At 37.0% G+C, this 18840-nt stretch overlaps 1 protein-coding gene across 2 annotated transcripts in view; it reads right to left on the bottom strand.

The window, feature by feature from the left end:
- The window catches only part of DIAPH2 (diaphanous related formin 2), an 836961-nt gene that overhangs the window by 131675 nt on the left and 686446 nt on the right, over positions 1-18840 (bottom strand). For both annotated transcript variants that reach the window (XM_058536305.1, XM_058536306.1), the window contains one exon: positions 11128-11223. In XM_058536305.1, the coding sequence (XP_058392288.1) occupies positions 11128-11223 (96 nt within the window). The remainder of the gene's footprint in view (positions 1-11127; positions 11224-18840) is intronic.

Genomic DNA, 18840 nt, shown 5'->3' with positions numbered 1-18840 from the left:
CAATATTTAAAAGATCCTCTAATAATTTCCTAGAAACCCATTATGTTGGAACTTCATTTCTAAACTTATTTTCTATCTTGGACCATTAACCAAGTCACTAATGATGGTCATCCTCTTGGTGTCTTCAGGTTGTGAGTTTTTAGGACTATTAACTGAACTTGTTTTAATGCTCTCTATAGGTGCATGAAACTTCATTTAAATTGGGACTATAAAATGAAATCCATATACTAGAAAAGTTTTTTAAAAAGTCCTTTTTCTTTTCAAGAATGTTTGTTTGATTCTAATTATCTGTTCATATGACAATAAAATAAAATCCGTGAATATTATGTACAAAGCACAGTCATCTCTCATTATCTCTGCCGCTAAAAGTAGTACTGATACAGACAACTGAGATGATGTCACAAACATAACTAAAATAAGCACTGGATTATCCACAAAAAGTCATACTGCTTATCCCTCCTGATAAAATCTTCCCTTGGTAGGTTAACTCCAAATATTTGAAGATAATCTACTAGCTTATTAGGAAATAAGATAAACGTACACTTTTGATTAACAGCTATAAGGCTGCTAAAAACTTAACAGGTATTATAACTGTGCAATAAAGATGAAATCCATGCACAGTAGTAGTAACTTTCCAATCAACAATATGAAAATATCCTTGTTTTTGTGTTTTTTCATTTCTTTGTGTCCAGGATATACACTGACTTTCTGAAACCACTGCAGAGTTGTGAATAATGCATGAAATAAAAAAAAAATCCCTGTTCATTGCCTAGAGAGTACTGTATTGCTTGCCGTTTACTACATCTATGCAAGACAAACAACAGAACAGACCAGTAAACCCAGAAATTTCAAGCTAAAACTTTCCCAAGTGGAAAGGGAAAATATCATCCTGGATTCTAGAAGTCCCTCAAACAAACAGTTCAGATCCTTAGAATACTCCTATGTACTAGACAATAAACCCTTAAACTTCAGAAAGATCTGTCCTCCTGAGTAAATCTGTGAGAAAACTGGAAAAGCAATTAATTACTTAATGTTATTCTAAAGAGATTCACTAACTCCCGTCTACTTCCCTTGTCTTATAGAGCATATTTGCAAAGACTAATGAGAAGATATGTAAAACTTCAGAAAAAGGCTGTTATTGTCATTCTTCTTTTCCTGTGTTTTCTCTAGTAGTATTTAGGAATTTTGCCCTCTAAGTAGTAGAACTAAAACAAACTGCGATTTGAAAATGACAAAGAGGTGGCAGTCAAATGCAAGCACCACGGACACGAGAATAAGAGTAATGGCATATAGTTATATTTTGATTTTTATATAAACTCAGCATTTTTCTTCACTTGTCAAGCCTAAACATTACTGAGAGAAAGGTCACGTGAAGGTAACATATATAGGACATTAGAGTTTGCCCATAAAATAAACCCAGCTTTAATGAGATTCCATTTACAATGTGATGTAGAATGAAATTTCTATTTCCTTCATTCCCCAAATTTCAAACTTGAGAGATAGCTTTAGGTACAATATATTGAAAAGGCTTTCGTGTAGATTCAATTTTTTTGATAATTGCGAAATATACAACAAGCAGTTATCAAGAGTATATACTATACTGAGTTATGTGCTAGGTGCTAAAAATAAATCACAATCTTTTAATAGTGAAATATAGTTATAAGCCTTGTAGTATTTTAACACTTTGTATCATCTATATCTTTAAGAGAGTTGACATTGAGCATAACCTTAAAAGGCTTCCTTGAATAGGTGAAGCACCATATTAGGTTCAAGGTATCTGGGCTCATGTTTTTGCAAATGCAGAAAATCAGAAGAACTTGAATCTCAAAAGGGTACTGTGGAGTTTAAGATACCCACTGCCCTCTTCCTACCTTCCTTCACCTTCCACTTCTCATTTTAATGGTCACCAGGAAAGGAACTACCAGGAGTAAGGTTCAAATTGTAATACACAGAGGTGTGTCCAGAGATTTCACAAAAACCGGGAGATGGTTAGGGGGTACATTCATTTCCAGGTGAATCTAGCTGCCTTTGGCCACTGGGGCAGCAGATGGAACTCGGCTGGAGAGGAAGCCGAGATTACAATTCCCTATCCCTATTTAGGGAAAATACTCAATAATATACTACTGAGTCTATATGAGAGAAATAAGCCCATAATCACAACCACCAATTAGAAAAAAACTTATTTCCCTTTAGTTTTGAAAGCAATTAGTTTTAAAGAAAATTTAAAGTACTTATGACAGTCTGATGCATACCTTGACAGTTAATGTAGTTACAAATGCACAGTGTCTGCTCATATTAGAGTGGTATCATGCACCTGACCTACAGGGTCCCAACCATTTACTCCTGAATTCAAGGTTTGTAAACAAGCAGGTGGTTGTGTGAGCTTAGCTACCAACATTAGCATGTCTGTGAATTTTTGACATGGAATTAAAACTACCAGGAGAAATTGCTTGCTGCATAATAATTGCTTGTCCTAATTTATCCCGTATTCCAATATCTAAAGGAAGCCTGCTAAATTCATCTTCTCATAAAAATCAACCGAAATTGACCTTATCTCCTACTGGCCTGCAGAGATCACCAATGAAGAAATGTGCAGCAGAGCTGATTATATTGTGTAGGAGAACAGACAAGCAAAAACGATTGAAATTTCTATAGAGAATATCAGCGCTGGCTTAGAACAATTTTGCATATAAATAGGGCATAAATGGTCTGTGTTCAATTTGTTCTCTAGTTGTCAAAGAATAATCAAGGATAGACTACATAAGAATCTTCTGTAATGCAAACTTAGATCTTATTAATCAATACGTGGATATGTCTGTCCGAAAAGTAAAATTTAATTTCCATAAATAAAAAGAAAACAAAAAACAAAAATTATATAACTAATACAGGTACACACTTCATCATAAGATTCACATAAAGTGATAAAAAAAAAAGACACTAAATTAAGTGGTCTCAAAATTAAAAGCATTTTAGAACTCAATGCAATCTGGCTTTTACCCCACTATCACCTGCTTCCAAACACACTCTCCTCAAACTGTTTTTGCTAAGGTCACCAATGAATTGCTAATAGTTAAATCCAATTGATCATTTCCAATCCTTATTTTATTGGTGGTCTTGCCTACATCTGATGCTATTCAACACTTTGTTTTTGAAAAGCTCTATTCCTTCGGCCTCTGTGATACCACACTAGCTTTTATCTCCCCACACCTCCATAACCAAACCCTTCATGCTCTCTTTCATGCACTGCAGCTTCCAAGCTACTCCCATAAATTGGTGGTTCTCAACTTTTGTAGCACATTAAAATCGCCTGAATAACTTTTAAATAGTGCCCGGGCTCTGAATCCATAGGTTTGGATTTGAGTGGTTCAGAAAGGAACTGGGTGTGAGTATTTCTTAGAAATACCTCAAGGTGATTCCAGTGTGCAGCCAGGGTTGAGAACCAGTGCCACAAATGTTTGTTTTCTCCAGAGTTCTCTCTTTTGCCCGCTGCTCTACTCATTTTCCCCAGATTATCTCACCCACTCTTGTATTTTTAACTGTCACCTGAATGTTGATCAATTCTCCAAAATTTCTAGTATTCACCCTCTAGTTATTACCAAGAGGTAAGCAAGCTAACTAACGCTACTGAGAACATTAAGTGGTTGGCCTAAGGATTATTTGATTTGCTTCTCCCTCACCACCTCCTTTCCTCCTCTCAAGAGAATCACACATATACTACCACCAACCTACCCCTGACTTTCACCAATTGCAAACCAGTTAATTCTAAAGTTGACAAAGATTTTTCTGAAGATGGTCCCATCCTTTTTGTCTCCTTCCCCACCTCTTCCCCTACTTCCACTCAACTCAATAATGTCTTTCCTCCACCCATAATCCATTCTGTCTGTATGAGCCACAAATGTCCTTCATTTTAACTTATGATAATAAAACTCTGCATTAGATGACTATGAAGCACATATCACACAATAGATGAGAAAGTGCTTTGTAAACTGTAAAGCACTAGGCATGCTAAAGTATTTTAACTACATCATATAGTATATGCTCAATATATACAATTGAATGAAGAGGGAAAAAAGCCACATATTTGGAAGTAAAACTAGGCATAATAATTTATGATTGGCAACTCCACTCAAGACCCTTGAAAGTGTCTAGAGTTTCCTGTCAGAATCTCTAGAAGAGACACAACTTATCTTTTCATTCTCTATCTTTCTTTCCTTCAAGCCCCAGCGTTTAAGGGACAAAAGATATTCTTCATTCTTTAATCCATGAGAACCTCACTCTTGGCCCTCACTGTTCTACTGAAACTGCTTGGGAAAAGGTCAGCTGTTACCTGCCAGTTGAGAAAGCTTTGGTTTATTTTCAGTCATTATTCTACTTCACTTTCTGCAGGATGTGACCCTGCTGACTTCCTCCATTCTGAAATTCTCTCTACCTTTGGTCTTCCAGGTCTCACTTTTTGCTGCTTCTCTTCCTCCCTTTCTGAACATTTGTTTTTCCTCAGTATCTTTTGTTGATTCTTCTATTTTTCTCTTAAATATTGTAATTCCCAAATGCACTATTCTTGGCCTTCTTTATCTCTCATTGGACACGCCCTTCCTGGGTGATTCTAAGGTTTCAATAACCATATACGTGCAGATGCCCACTGTTATCTGTTATCTCCAGCCTCAACCCCTCTTGCTTTTGTGTATGTGTGTGTCTGTGCGCGTGTGTGCATAAGGACATGTAATCTTCTACTTAAAAGCTTCTGCTGGCTCTCTGTTGTAATGATTTTTCATCATTGTCCTTTGCACCCTTCCATATCTCTATTGCATGTATTTGCCACTTCCTTTATCTGAAATGCCTATTCTTCTTGTTCTGCTCCAAACAAACAACTATTCATCCTTTAAAACACAGCTCAAATGCCACTTTCATCACGAAACCTTTCTTGAATTCACTAGGCAGCTAGTTGTTCTTTTAGCACATTCTGCATACTTATATCATAGCATTTATATTGTGCATATATCTGTCTTCCCCATGAGACTGAGTTTTTGAGGGCAAGACCAATGCTTTATCTATCTTTGCACTCCAGGGCCCTAACACTGTTGCCTGGCCCCTAGTATTTGATCAATAAATATTATTTTGGATGAATGCCATGTTTTTCTTTGTTTATTTGCTTGCATTACATCATTTTTACTAGATTTGAATTGCACATTACAATCTAATAACTGTAATATAGACAAAATGGGCTTAGTGGGCTAGTCTAAGATTCTAATACTTACAAAATAGAGACTAAGGAACCTCATGGGAAAGAGCTCATCGTAAGGGAGAAAGAAGTAAACAGCTTGGAATGAATGACCAGCTTGACCTAATAATAATACAACAAAAACAAACACAAAACCCCAACAGACCTTGGTCATCAAAGGAGGAGGATGATACTGAGTACTACATGGGATCTGGCATTGGCTTACCTTTGGGCCTTGCTGTATGGGACCAAATCCTATGGAGATCAAGAGGGCTAGTAACTTAAAACTGAAAGCTGTTTCTGTAAAAATGTCTGTAAGACTTTGAGGCATAAGTAGTACTGCTTGGTACACTGGTGGAGTGCCACTCTAAAGGAAGAGAGAGGCATTTCCCCCTGCTTCGCCACTGACCACTGTCCTGCTCTGGCATAGTGAAGGCACAAGAGTGCCAGCTGCCATAGCGAACAGCAGGCATGGAAACGCATCGTATTACAGGCAGAGGTAGAGGAACGGTGGTGTGTCATTGTGTTTGAGAAATGTCCCCTGAGAACTTCCAGAAATGCTTCAGAGATCCCTTAGAGGAAGCTGAGGTCCTGAATGTGTATGTGAAGACAAGAGTCATGAAAATTTGGGTTATGTTGTTTATGTGAGGTAGAGAGGCCTAGGAAAATGTGGATTCTGTTTTGCTGTAAAGATATTTTCCCTAATACTTAGAGTTTGTTTTATTCCTCTGTTGAATATCGTTTCTTGTCCCCTATCTGTTCTCAAATGGTAAATTATACCTTCTCATTTATACTGTTATCTTGCCGATCCATAAAACTGGGATCGTGTGTCTCCTGAGTTTCTTCTGTTTTTTCAAATGTAGTTTTCTTGGTTGCCCTGTGTGGTTCTGAAACCAAATTACATTTATTCTGTTTCCTGGTTTCATTTCTTGATAATGCTTCTCTTGTGTGTTTTTTTTTTTTCATGTCTAAAACTATATATCAAAATCTAGTCATAGCCAAAATAGCTAGGCTAGGCATCCATCTACTGCTGAGAGGCTTGTTGATATTTACTTACAGTGGGCAAAGAATGAAGAAGTCAAGTTGGTTGAAGGAGCAGAAGCAAGTTCTAATATCTATAGCTATTCAGTAATAAAACAGATGTGGGATTGTGTTTTTATATTTTAAGTGTGGTTTTCACTCCTGCCAAGTTTTTCTCTATGTGTTTCTTTTTCCTCTAAAGCTTACCTTTGATCTTATAATGACAGAGTCAAGAATACTGCTGGGCAATTCTTTACAAAGTGGAGTGTAAACACACGGAATGTATTACCTTAAGTGCTAACAAAGGCTGTAACAAAGAGGGTCCAGAAAGATTCAGCAAAATTCATAGATGATAGATCCATACTGGGTTATTAAGGAAAACTGAGATGCTCCTTTCACCCACCAAATTTCTAGAAAGCAATGGCCATATTCTACGGACAGAAAGGTGAGAGGCGAGAGGGTGGGGGAAGTTACTCTAACTCCTGTGCTGCACAAGCACAGGATTCTCATCTTATTATGGCACACAGAAGAGGGTGTTGCAATTTTATCAGATGGTTTACATTCATGTTTTCCCAAACGGTATGTGAGCTCCTCGAGGCAAGTGTCCTGTCATTGCATCTTCAGTACCTGATCCAGGACATGACACCCAGGAGGCATTCAATAGAATTGCTCAATTGGTGAATGAATACTATCTATCCCTATAGCCTCACCATCTACTCACTGCTTAGTCCTGGCATTCTGGCTCCCAGTTCCATCCCAGTATTGAAAAGATGCTCTTAAAAAGTCACACAGAAAGCTCTCAAATGGCAAATCATCCGTCTTTATCCTTTTTGATTCCACTATAGCGTATGTCATTGTTGAAAATTCCCACCTTTTCCACCTTCTTAATACTTCCCTCTTTCTTTGTTTCTAGAACAATAATGTCTTGATTCTCCTCCCACCTGCCCAATTGCTCCTTGTCTATCTTCTTTGCTAGTTCTGCTTTTAGCCCCTAAGTGGAGGCATTTTCAAAGTTCTAGTTTTGGATCTCTTTTTTGTTGATAATCATTCCAACAATCTCTTCCATTTCCATACTGTAACCAGAAACCTCACGAACTCAACCATCTCGTGATGAAACCTACGTTCATATTTCCAAGAAACTTCTGGACATCTTGACCTCAATGCTCTTTCAGTTTCACTTGCCCAAAACTGGATTTATCTTCTATCACTACTCCTTTTCCTGATCTTAATAGTTTTCTCTCGTAACCCAACTATCCTCCCAGCTAATCAAACTCAAAACCCTAGGATTATCTTTGACTCCTGGCTTCTCCTCTTCCCTTGAATTATTTCCTTTACTAAGAATATGACAGTAGAATTCTAATTCATCACTCACACTCCTATAGATTAAATGTCCTACTATATAGCTTTGATTATGTTCCTCCACTAAAAACCTTCAATATATCCCCATTGCCTAAAGATTTATATGCTAACACCGTAGTCTCTTATTCAAGCACTCTATGATATGGCACCAATCTGCTTTTCCAGAATTATCTCCATACTTTTACACTTAATATAGCCTACTTTCTTACTAGCTATACTATTTGCCATTCTCCCAAAATGCTTTGCACTTTCTTACCTCTGTATTTTCCTTTGACTAAAATGCCCACTATCCCCACCTCCAACCCTCACTGCTGAAATCCATACTCATCCTTCAAAGCCTTTTCCTCCATGATTCTTTTTCTGATATATCCAATAAAGCATGATATTTCCCTCTGAACTCACATAGTATGTTATTAACATCTCTTGTATAATACCCACTATCGTCTGCCTTATTCTGTAGTCTCTCTGTACTTTTGATCTTTCCTACAAGACACAAGGGTCTTATACCTAAGGAAATCTTATCTTAATTATTTCTGCATCTTCCAGCATGTCTAGCATATTACTTTTCACAGGACAGATGTACAAGAAATTAATGAATGTTTAGGGGCTCATTTCCTAATCTCTGAGTTTGATATTGGTAAAGCCTGTAATGTGGGTTGATATTCAGCCAGTACACACTAGTACAACAATGGTGGCTACTTAGTGCCTGTGTACATTCTGACTGGTTGGGGCCTGCGCTATACCAGTTGTTAATATTTTCAATATCACTCCCGATATGATAGTCTCCCTTGAAATGTCTTTTGGTGCCCGTAACTGAAACAGCGTACTCAGCTGAATGGGCTAGAGGCAATATTTGAGAAGTTCTTCTGAGTCACGTAATGTGGTAGCTCTTGGGGAGGGGACACAGGCTCAGTGTGGAAGATCTGTAATTTAGGCAACTAGTCATACCATTTATTAACATTTTGATTTTCTAATGAAGAATACAGACTATCACTTCATTTTGTTCAAATATGGAATTGAAAACACTGCAATGAGAAGTACGATTGTAGAGCTCTGTATTTTACATACCATACTTTTCATCTGTAAGCGATGAGAATAGAGATGGCAAGCAGAGCAGTACATCTTTGCTGTTTGTGGTTGACTCTGATTTCAGATTTTTTGGCTATTTCCTCTTATTTTTCTTTACTTAGAGAAAATAGCCTTCTTTATAATTTGGTCTTTCTGCTTTTATTTCATCATGTTGAAGTGGACGTTATTGGAAAGAAGCAAGGATGCCGGTGTTGAACAGGGAAAGTGTAACAATATAACGTCAATGGGATCTTGGAAAGGAACCAAATAAGATGCCTAAGAAAGTGAAAACAAAAGGGGGCCAACAGGAAGAGATAATCTAGCTAGGAAAGGCAGAAACAGGGAAGAAATCTGGACAAGTCCCCAGTTCTGTTGCTTCTAGAAAGAGGCAAGCAGACGGGAGAGTTTGGGCAGACTTGTCAACTCTGTGCCTGCCTTCCCCTATCCCTCGCTTCAAGCTCTGATGTCCAAGATGCTTTACCAATCATCGCCACTGTCTGCCTTCTAGTTTCTTTTTACTGTTGGACATTTGAATTGGTTGCTGCCACTTGGTATGACTGCCAGGGCTAAATGGACTGGTATTTTTGACCCTATGTGTCCATGGAGGCACTCCAGCTACAAACCAAAGGAGATCCCAATTTAGATTACTTGGAATCAGTACTACAAAATTATGCAGTTGTGAATATATTCTTGGTTTCACAGTTGACAACACTATAGTCCCTTGAGTACCAACTCACAGAAACCCCATGGAATGATCTCTCTCCCGGTACAGTCTTTCTAGAGTCAGTATGAGGTGTGAGACTAATCAGACAGGGGCCTTAGCAAATGTATTTTAAAAATAATCATCCTAGAAAGATGGTAGCAGTTCTTTTATGGCACAGAATAACGTGCTATTACTTATCAGTTGCTTAACAGAGAACTGAATTGATATAAATATTATTTCAGTTTGCTTTTCACTGACTATTAATGCTCTGATAGTTCAAGAAAGAGCAGTGAAGGTTTCTATTTTCCTTAAGAGGTGGAAGGGGCCTCTGATATCATGGTAGAACATTCTCATCTTACAGATAAAAGATTGAGCATAGATGGAATGGCTGCCTCATAGTTACAGATTTGTAGTGCTCCTAACATTCCGCCATGCAGCATTACCTTAAAAAATTAATATGAACGTATAAATATAGATTTTAATTTTCTTCCCTCCAGTCTTCCACTCACTCTTTTTGTAGGCCATCTTCAGTGTCTTCACACCCACAAAGCAGTCTTATACTCCAAGCAAAACACTTCTATCCTCTCAAACAAATCTTACTTCAGGCTAATCTACTCATTAGGATTCACCCAAACGTGAAAAAGATGAACATAACTTGTATTGTCTTCTGCCATGAATTTCACCATTGCCAAAAGCTTTTCCTGGATAACCGCACTGGGCTTCATTTCTTTCACGGTTTTGTTGGAGTACAATGGTTTGAGAGCTACCAATTTCCATTCTAATGACATATGAGAGTTTTCAGTCCTAATACAGAATATTCTTTGAATTGTAGGCTATTCAAGGCAAATCTTATTAACCTAAATTAAGTAGAGTTTATATATTTATTATTAATTTTCCTTTTTTCATTTACTTCTCTATATAGCTTTACAGCCCATGCAGAGGACTTTTAAAACCAACACCCCTAATTTCTTCCTCTACTTCAAGAAAGATATGAACTAAAAATATAAAAACGTACTTAGGGTAGATGGATAGCTCAGCCTACTTGAATTATCCTGAGAGGAGCTATTATTTACCTCAGCTACAGGGTATGAACCGAGAAGGCGGACAACTTTGTTGTTCCACTCGAGTGAGGGAAGTTGTTTTGCTTCTTTTGTTTTTTAATCCCCCTGAGACCAATTTTCATAGTGTGGCTTTGTTACTACTCAAAGACGCACAAAAACCAATTCCAATGCTTTGGGACTTTTGGGAATCTTGGATTATCTGTGCCTCTCCTCTCTTTTTTTAACATGGAGAATGGAGAATAGACTGTATGGCAAAGCCAAAACAGTCTCTAGAAAGAAGCATTATCTCGGTTTCCTTACCTGTAAATAGCTAATGTGACATCCTTAGGGCCAATTACTTTTAATGATTTAATTATATTTATGGTTTTAAACTACCTTCCACCCAAACCACATGCTCATAAAAGAACAATTAAAAATATTTAATATTAAACACAGTGGGAGTCCTTCCCTCTGGTTTTTTTTTTTGTTGTTGTTGTTGTTGTTGTTTTTTACATAGTCTACTGTTATTTGAAGATACTTTTACCAGGTTGAAACTTGTGATCATGTAGATGTAGAAGCCTGCTGAGATTTCACACGTGAATTGAGATCAACTGTTGAAAAAAAGTCTTCATGGGGAAGGTTGCTTTTTTTTTTTTTTTTGTACTTGGCTCTGAACAATTCACATTTTACAATACCATGTGAGCAGGAATAGGTTTTACCTGGATTCCTTGGAATCCGCTTTCTGCGGTCTCGGAATGCTGCACCTGACTGTAGGGCTTCTAGAAGATTATCCATCACGCCAGTCTCATCACCCTCTGGAGAAAAGGAGAAATTGGAATTAATCTTGGAGCAATTAAAGTTAAACTACAGGAAAATAAAGGGAAAAACTCCTGTCAGATTTACATAATACCCCTAAATTAAAGACATATATCTGTTTTAACATAATGGATCCTGTCAGTTTCTGGCACTACAGACTACTTTGCTTATTACGCACCATTAAGCAAAATTCATGCCAATCCCACTGTTCTTTCAACTTAAAGACCTTGTCTTTTGTATTATTGATGACACGCTCAGTATGCAAATAAACAGTAGCTGATCAGCTACTGCTGTCTTCCTGTTAAGATTCTTATAAGATATTCCTAAGCAAGAAACCACTGACCCAGCTTAATGCAATCAATGCGCAGGGCGTGATTTGATGAAGCAGAGTTACACAAGGTTAAATACTGATTGTATTAATACCTTCAGCATTCAACCTTCATCTGTGATGATCTCAAAAGACACTATTTGCAAAACACATTTGCATTCACTTCCTGTCTAATCCATATTCCTTACCCATTTCCAAATGCTGACACTGTAGAAGGAAAAGGTGACCACATCATCTGAAAGGCCACATTTTACATTTGAGAGACATTAGCCAGAGTCTCATCATCCCTTTTAGAAAGCTGTTGTGTTTCTAAACTTTTCCTATGAGAAAGAACTGTTAAGAATCCATGAGCGGAGTACTCAAAAGATGTTAATGGAAATTCCTAATGGAAATGTATTTAAAACATTTCAGTCTACTCTTATCTTTGACAACTCTGACCATCAAAAACACTTTTAAGATTTGTTAGAGCATTTGTCTCAAGGTGTCAATTGCCAGAAACTCTCTACTACAATGTGGATAATCCACAGGGAGCTGACGCCTCTCTTCCTAACTGGCCTAGCTGATGAAAAGGAGCCTAACTAGATGGTGGTTAATCTGCGTGGTAGTTAAGTGTGTGGGTCTGGGGTAGAGGACATTTGTAGGCAGGAGGGTTAAGAGAAGAAAAAGTGAGCAGTGAGGGAGAAGAAATTGTTTCTGATGCTATTCGAAAGTTAAATTTAAATCCTACTTTGTTTAAAGAATTGACTGAGGGGTATCAGATCACAGCAAAAAGATTCACTTATGGGGTAAGAACAAGCTAAAATCTTTTTTGATTACGTTCTTCATTTGACTTGAGATTTCTTCAATGTTACAATCATTTATTCTTTTAAAATGAATTCTCTAGGACAGGATATTGAATGAAAAAATAAAGGGAAACACAGAGGTTCTCAGGTCTAATATTTGGTGAAAACAGGAAAAATAAAAGGAAAGTAGAACCCCAGTGACTAAAGAGGGAAAAGGGACTGTGCACTTTTAGGAATATTAAGGCTGCAGACACATCTGAACCATTACCTGCTCTTTACAATAGAAAGAAAAGAAGAACTAAAACTAGTTTGGCATGGCTGTAATGTATCTGGGAAAATTAAATTTTATGCAGTAGGCACTTTACATTTGTTATATCTTTTAATCCTCCCAACGACACACTGAAATAGGTATTATCTCTGTTTTTCAGTTGGGAATACTGAAATTGAAAGAGTTGAAGCATCTTGCTCCAGGGGCCCAGGTATGAACCCAGATCAATCTGACACCAAGACTAGCCCTCTTTGCATGACAGCTAGCAGAAGATGAAATAGACTAGGCATATGGTGGCCAGATGATGAAACATCATAATTCTGTGATATGGGTTTGGGCATTAACCTATAAGCCAGCACTGTCGAAATATGAGCTACATAAATAATTTTAAATTTTCTAGTAGCCGTATTAAAAGAAAAAAAACAAGAGAAATTAATTATAATATATTAAGTAAATATTTAACTCAATACATACAAAATATTATATATTTTACATTCTTTTTATCATACTAAGTCTCAGAAATCTAACATGTTTCTATTTCAGCACATTTCACTTCAGATTAGCTACATTTCAAGTGCTCAATAGCTTTTTGTGGCTCATGGCTACTGTATTGGGCAGTGTGGCTACAAGCAATAGAAAGTGACTTGATCAGATTTACATTTTAGAAGGACTTGTCAGACAGCCCTATGGAGGATGACTCAGAAGATGGCATGACAGAAGGGAGGAAGATGTTTAGGAGTGTAATGTAATTGTCTAAGGAAGAGATAAAGGGCTGAACTAAAGGGATAGCAGAGTGAACGGAGAAGATAGATATTTTAAAGGTATTAATACAGTCAATAGGACCTGGCTGGAAGGGTGAGATCAAGGGAGAAGGAAGGATTCTAGATGACCAGGGACTAACAGGTTTGAGAAAATGTTATGATTGTTTTGAGATTTTTTTTTTTTAAGGAATATGTAAGTAGAGATATCCAGTAAGAAGTTGGAAATATGAGTCTGGAACCCAGGAGTGGAGTCTAGGCTAGAGCTAAAGATTTGAGTGCTGTGGGAATATGGATGAGTTTACCATGAGATAGTGGATGAGAAGAGGAGGGGGCATAGGATGCAATTCCTGAGGACCCCAATTTTTAATAGGCAGTCAGGAGAAGCAGAACTGCAAAGAAGACATGTAAGGAATTTTTAGAGATAAGAAAGTACAACCAGAAGAGAACTACAGTACAACTGAATTTCATGTATCCTTACAAAAATAGTCATTATAAAGACTGTATAGAAAGATGAATATATGTATAGAAGTGACAAGACCAGAATACAAAACAGCATGTATTTATGATTTTACATAAATAATATGCAAAGATGAAAAAATTTTTATAACATAATGACATTATAGATGCCATTTCATTAAAATTCTTTAATGCTACTATATCGTGTATAGACTAAAAAGATGGAAAAAAACAAATATAAAGTAGAGAGGAAGTAAAAATAAATCCCTTTGTTTAATTTAGTAGTTGCCATCTGACAATACTTATCAAAATATTTTGCTAGATCACTGTTTCTCAACTTTTTTTTTTTCATTATTATTTCCCCTCTCCTCCCAAGGATCCTTTATAGACATCTTTTTCCTAATCCCCTCACTGTTAAAATTTAACACCACAGACATACTGTGTGTCTGTTTCTGTAATGTGGCCCTTTGGAGAGCCACAAACCACTGTAATATCTAAGATTTTTCTCTGCCCATCTCTCCAAGAACCAATATCCATCCCCTTGGGAGTGATAATGCCCCTGCTAAGAAGGCATATGCTAGATGGTTCTGTTACAAAAAAGAAGGCCAGGTCTTTGTAAACATCACTGATGTATTAAAGGAAAGAAATGTAAGTTTCAATCCACCATTACTTTTTCATTTGCTTCATGATAACTTTCAAAGGAGCTGACAGATTTTCATGTTATCGCTAAACCCAAGGAATGAAGGTTTTATGAATATATCATAGAATTGATTTATATTTCAGTTAGTCTTCCTAAAACAAAATGGAAGCCAATGTGATCATTTGAAAGAAATTATCCTTCATTTTAAACAAATTTCAGTGAAATTTGGAATGTGATTAAATTGTCTAAGGTTGATAGCTCACTTAGAATTTCCAAGTTCATAGAATCATTAATTCTTACTTAGATGTGATTAGTAGTAAGTAGCTATTTTTACTTTTATTTTTTGGTCTACGAGGTGAAACTCAGGAAAAAATCTTGTAAGTGTTTTTTTGAAAAGGAAAATAGCTTTATTGAATTACATCGAAAAATGTGTTTTCTTACAACTTACAATACCTAATTTTACTGAGTGAAAGAATATCAAGGGGAAATTTGGTAATGCTTTTTAGCCAATAAAATGGTAATATATGGGTATGTCTGAGAAGTAACAATTCAGAGGCAACTTTCTAATCTTTCATCCTGAAATTAGATAACAGACAGTATTGAGGAGCTAGGCGGGCTGCTTGCAGTCCTATGGCCTCTGTGTGAGCCACTTATCTTTGGGTAAAATGAAAGGCATGGGGGTTGTACCTTCTATTTCATGTTTCCAACAGTGTTGGTCATTCAGTGGATGCTGAATGCCTGCTGATCTCAATTTTCAGCATCAACAGTCACCTGTGTTGTGTTGACTTAATTTCCCCAGAGGAGTTTGGACATGCCACAGATTAAAATTAGCACTAGATAAATTAATTATCTCTGCTATACCTTTGTGCAAGACTATTCCCCGATGGCTAGCACAAACTTATTTAGAGGCAATCCTCTATGGGTTTCTCACATTTCTGCACATTCTGTGAGCACAGACATTGATGGCCTTTATTCTGGACTATCTCTTCAAGGATGTTTTTATAGTGAAAAGCCTTGAAAGCCATAGTGTCTTCCCCCAGAGCAGAGGGCAAGTTTGCTTTGAAAACAAATTATATCTCCCTCTAGGGCACATGTCAGGTAGATTTGCTTTCAGTCTATTATAAAAGATTTGGGTTTCCTAAGCCTGGGTTCCTCAGCAGTGACACAAACCCACTGTGTGCATAGCATCCACCTGGGCCCACATGGGCGTCACCCTATGGGAGCTGGTGGGCAAGGGAAAGCAATGCAAACATGAAGCTCACACTGCTTGCTCTAATGTGAATAACAGAGTTCTTTGGCTCTGACCCAGGAGCCTTGTGTCTTCTGCCAGCATCTCTGAAACTGTGGCAGGCTGACTTTTTAGCACGCAAATAGGGTAAAATCTCTGAGCCTTCATAGTTTTTGAAAATGCTCTGAGCTATCCTTTCCTTTTATCAAACATTATTAATTAGAATATTCCTTATTCCTCTAGGAACCTAGTGCCTTGGACTTCCCCATTAACTGAGGCCCAACTCCAGTTCATTATTCCTCAAAAACGACTAAACTAAAGCTAATACTATAAAAATCATCTCCTAAGATCCTAACAACCTGGGCATAACGGCTTTAATTCACTATAATAGCCTCCTTGAATTCTCAATTGTATAATTAAGGCTTTCTGGAAAAGTTGAGCTGCTCAAAGTTGAAGAAGTCACCATCAACCAATCAGTGTAAGTGACCCAAAAGAAGCAACAGACTTCTTACAGAGGGTAAGACCCTACCACTATGTAGATTAAATAATTTTTAAAAATAAAACTATGCTCTCTGTGGGCTCGGAGAGTTGAAGATTTATGGAAGAATTAGGGCTTACATTAAGCCTCTGAAAAGATTACATTAAAAAGGTTGAATAATGACTGTTTTAAAGACACTAAAATCTCAATTTAACTCCTAGTGCACACATACGTGCTAACTTGCTTGCTCTCTCTCTCTCCGTGTATGTGTATAAATTTACAAGTATTGTAATGCACAGATCTGATGAGTTTTGACAAGTGTCTACACCCATGTAACCACCACCACAATCAAGATATTGAACATTTCCATCACCCCCAGAAAGTTCCCTCTTGCCTCCACTACTCAGAGGCAACCTCTACTCTGATTTCTATCACCATATATTAGTTTTGCCTCTTCATATATAATTTTAAGGGGGAAATGTGTCAAGATTGTTTGAATCAGTGTAGCTACCTGAAACCAAATATGCGTGGTATGTATGATAAACCACAAAGACAGCAACAGAGTTGAAAGGTACAGGAGTTACAGTTGGATAGGTATAATCAGAGCAAAGTTCTAAAGGGCCTTGGATATCAGAGTAAGAAGTTTGCACATGCTTCAAGGGACTCTAAAAAGCCATTGGTAGGTCTTTGGCAAGATAGTGACGTGATAAAGGTGACATTTAAGATAGTAGTATGCAAGATGGACCAGAGTGGGAGAGGAATCAATTATACAAAGAATACAATTTAATTCGCAGTGACAAATATTATTCTGCATATAACCCTGGGCGAAGTAGAATGGTCAATTTTGGCATTACTGGTGAAAGACTAAATAGAAAAGTAAAATTGGTTTTGTGAGCAAGGTCATGAGCAGTAGTAAATGGAAGTTGACAGCAAAGGAAGGCAGTGATAAGTGGGGTGTAAGAAAAATCAGTGTTAGATTCGATCTTTTTCGCACTATTATGGTCCAGATTAAGACTGTGCTGCAAGATGTATGGATTTGTAGATGACACAAAATTAGAAGACTGCTCACTTATCAAAGAAGAGGGAAACAAAATCCCTTCTCTGGGAATCTAAAAAAAAATGAAGGTGCAGGGCTGACAAATAGCTCTTATAATTCAACATGGAACAACAAGAGGTAATAGACTAAGTAAAAGGCAAACACAATATGGTGAAAATAACACACTATGCTGCAGGACCTCAATATATATCGGTAAGAGTAACAGTAATACCATAAATGAGTCAGAAATTAAAAAAGTCAAACCATTTGGCAAAGCATTATATCAACAGACATGATAAAAACCTGAGCAACTTGTATTGCAGTCCACAAACATCTAGAAAGCCTCTACCTGATGGGAGGTTTTTGTTAGTTTGCAGTTTAATTGGAAATGACTGAAGAATGAAGATAATGGTGACTTGGAAAACCGACAGATGGTAACTAAGATAATACTCTATGAAGTTATTTATGGCCATGAAAAATGTTTAAGAAAATCAAGATATTATTCCAAAGAGACTAAAAGAGGGCATAAATAGAATGTATAAAGTTCTAAGGGAAATAATGAAGGCAGATGCTCCTGTTCAAAAGAAGAAAACTTTCAAGAGGGAAAAGAGGACACAGGAGCTTAGAAGAAATTACCAGAAACCACAGGATGAGCTAGGGGCAGTGTAGTAATTACATTATGCAGCAGTTGAAAATTTTTAAAATAAAACAGAAAAACATTATGCTCCCAGGTTGAGGCCTTGCACAGTGGTATGCACCAAAAAGCAAAATTAATCTCAGAGCAATTAAAGTGAAAACTATAGGGGAAAATGTTGGTTAGAGAGTTCATTCATTCTGTTATCTCATCTCTTTGCCAGAACAGGTAATTACCAGTTTCCTACAGTGAAGTAAATCATCAGATCCCTGATAAACTTCATAGTGAATACTACTCTTCCTTAATCATTTTAATTTAAGGTTAATGTTTTAGGTACATTTTGTCATGGAATACAAACTGCATGAGGAATCACAAGATAAATGGATACTCCACTCCAAAGTGACGAAGGGTGAAGGATGAGGTGATTTCTCCCCAAATATCTACATGGCAGGTGCTACCTAAAAGTTTGTCAGCGGGACTGAGTTGGTGAATTAACTTTCCGTGATGTATCTGCAACTTAAAGAGGAGCTTGTTAACACAAATGAATGGATTTCTAATGGTAGAGTTTCAGCAAAGGAACATTTTTGGCCAAAGGCACCTTTTTGGCAGCTTGCTTATGGTAAAACAGCTTGATAGTAAATAGTAATTAAAAAATAATGTTTATGCGTATTCATTTTTTTTTCCAGTTACCTATACGCTAGGAGATTGGGAAAAGAAAATCACGCATTCTATAAATAAACAAACACCCAATAAACCTGAACGTTAATGCTTACCAAAAAACCACTGTTGATGCCTCTGGTAAAATATCACACATTCAATATTTAAATAATTAATATTTCAAAGAGACCTTTGAAATACTCTGTGTGTCTTATCAGAATCAATCATTTACTAAGGGCATGGAACACCTGTGAAGGGAAAACTAAGCAAAAAGAAACTTGGAGAAAGAATAAATTTAACTCGGTTCAAAACCATCCACCAAAGTAAATGTAAGTTACTTTCTGAAAA

This window comes from Diceros bicornis, chromosome X (assembly GCF_020826845.1).
Source record: "Diceros bicornis minor isolate mBicDic1 chromosome X, mDicBic1.mat.cur, whole genome shotgun sequence".
Lineage (NCBI taxonomy): Eukaryota > Metazoa > Chordata > Mammalia > Perissodactyla > Rhinocerotidae > Diceros > Diceros bicornis.
Note: the sequence above shows the minus strand (reverse complement) of the source record. Positions and strands in the feature narration are given on the sequence as shown.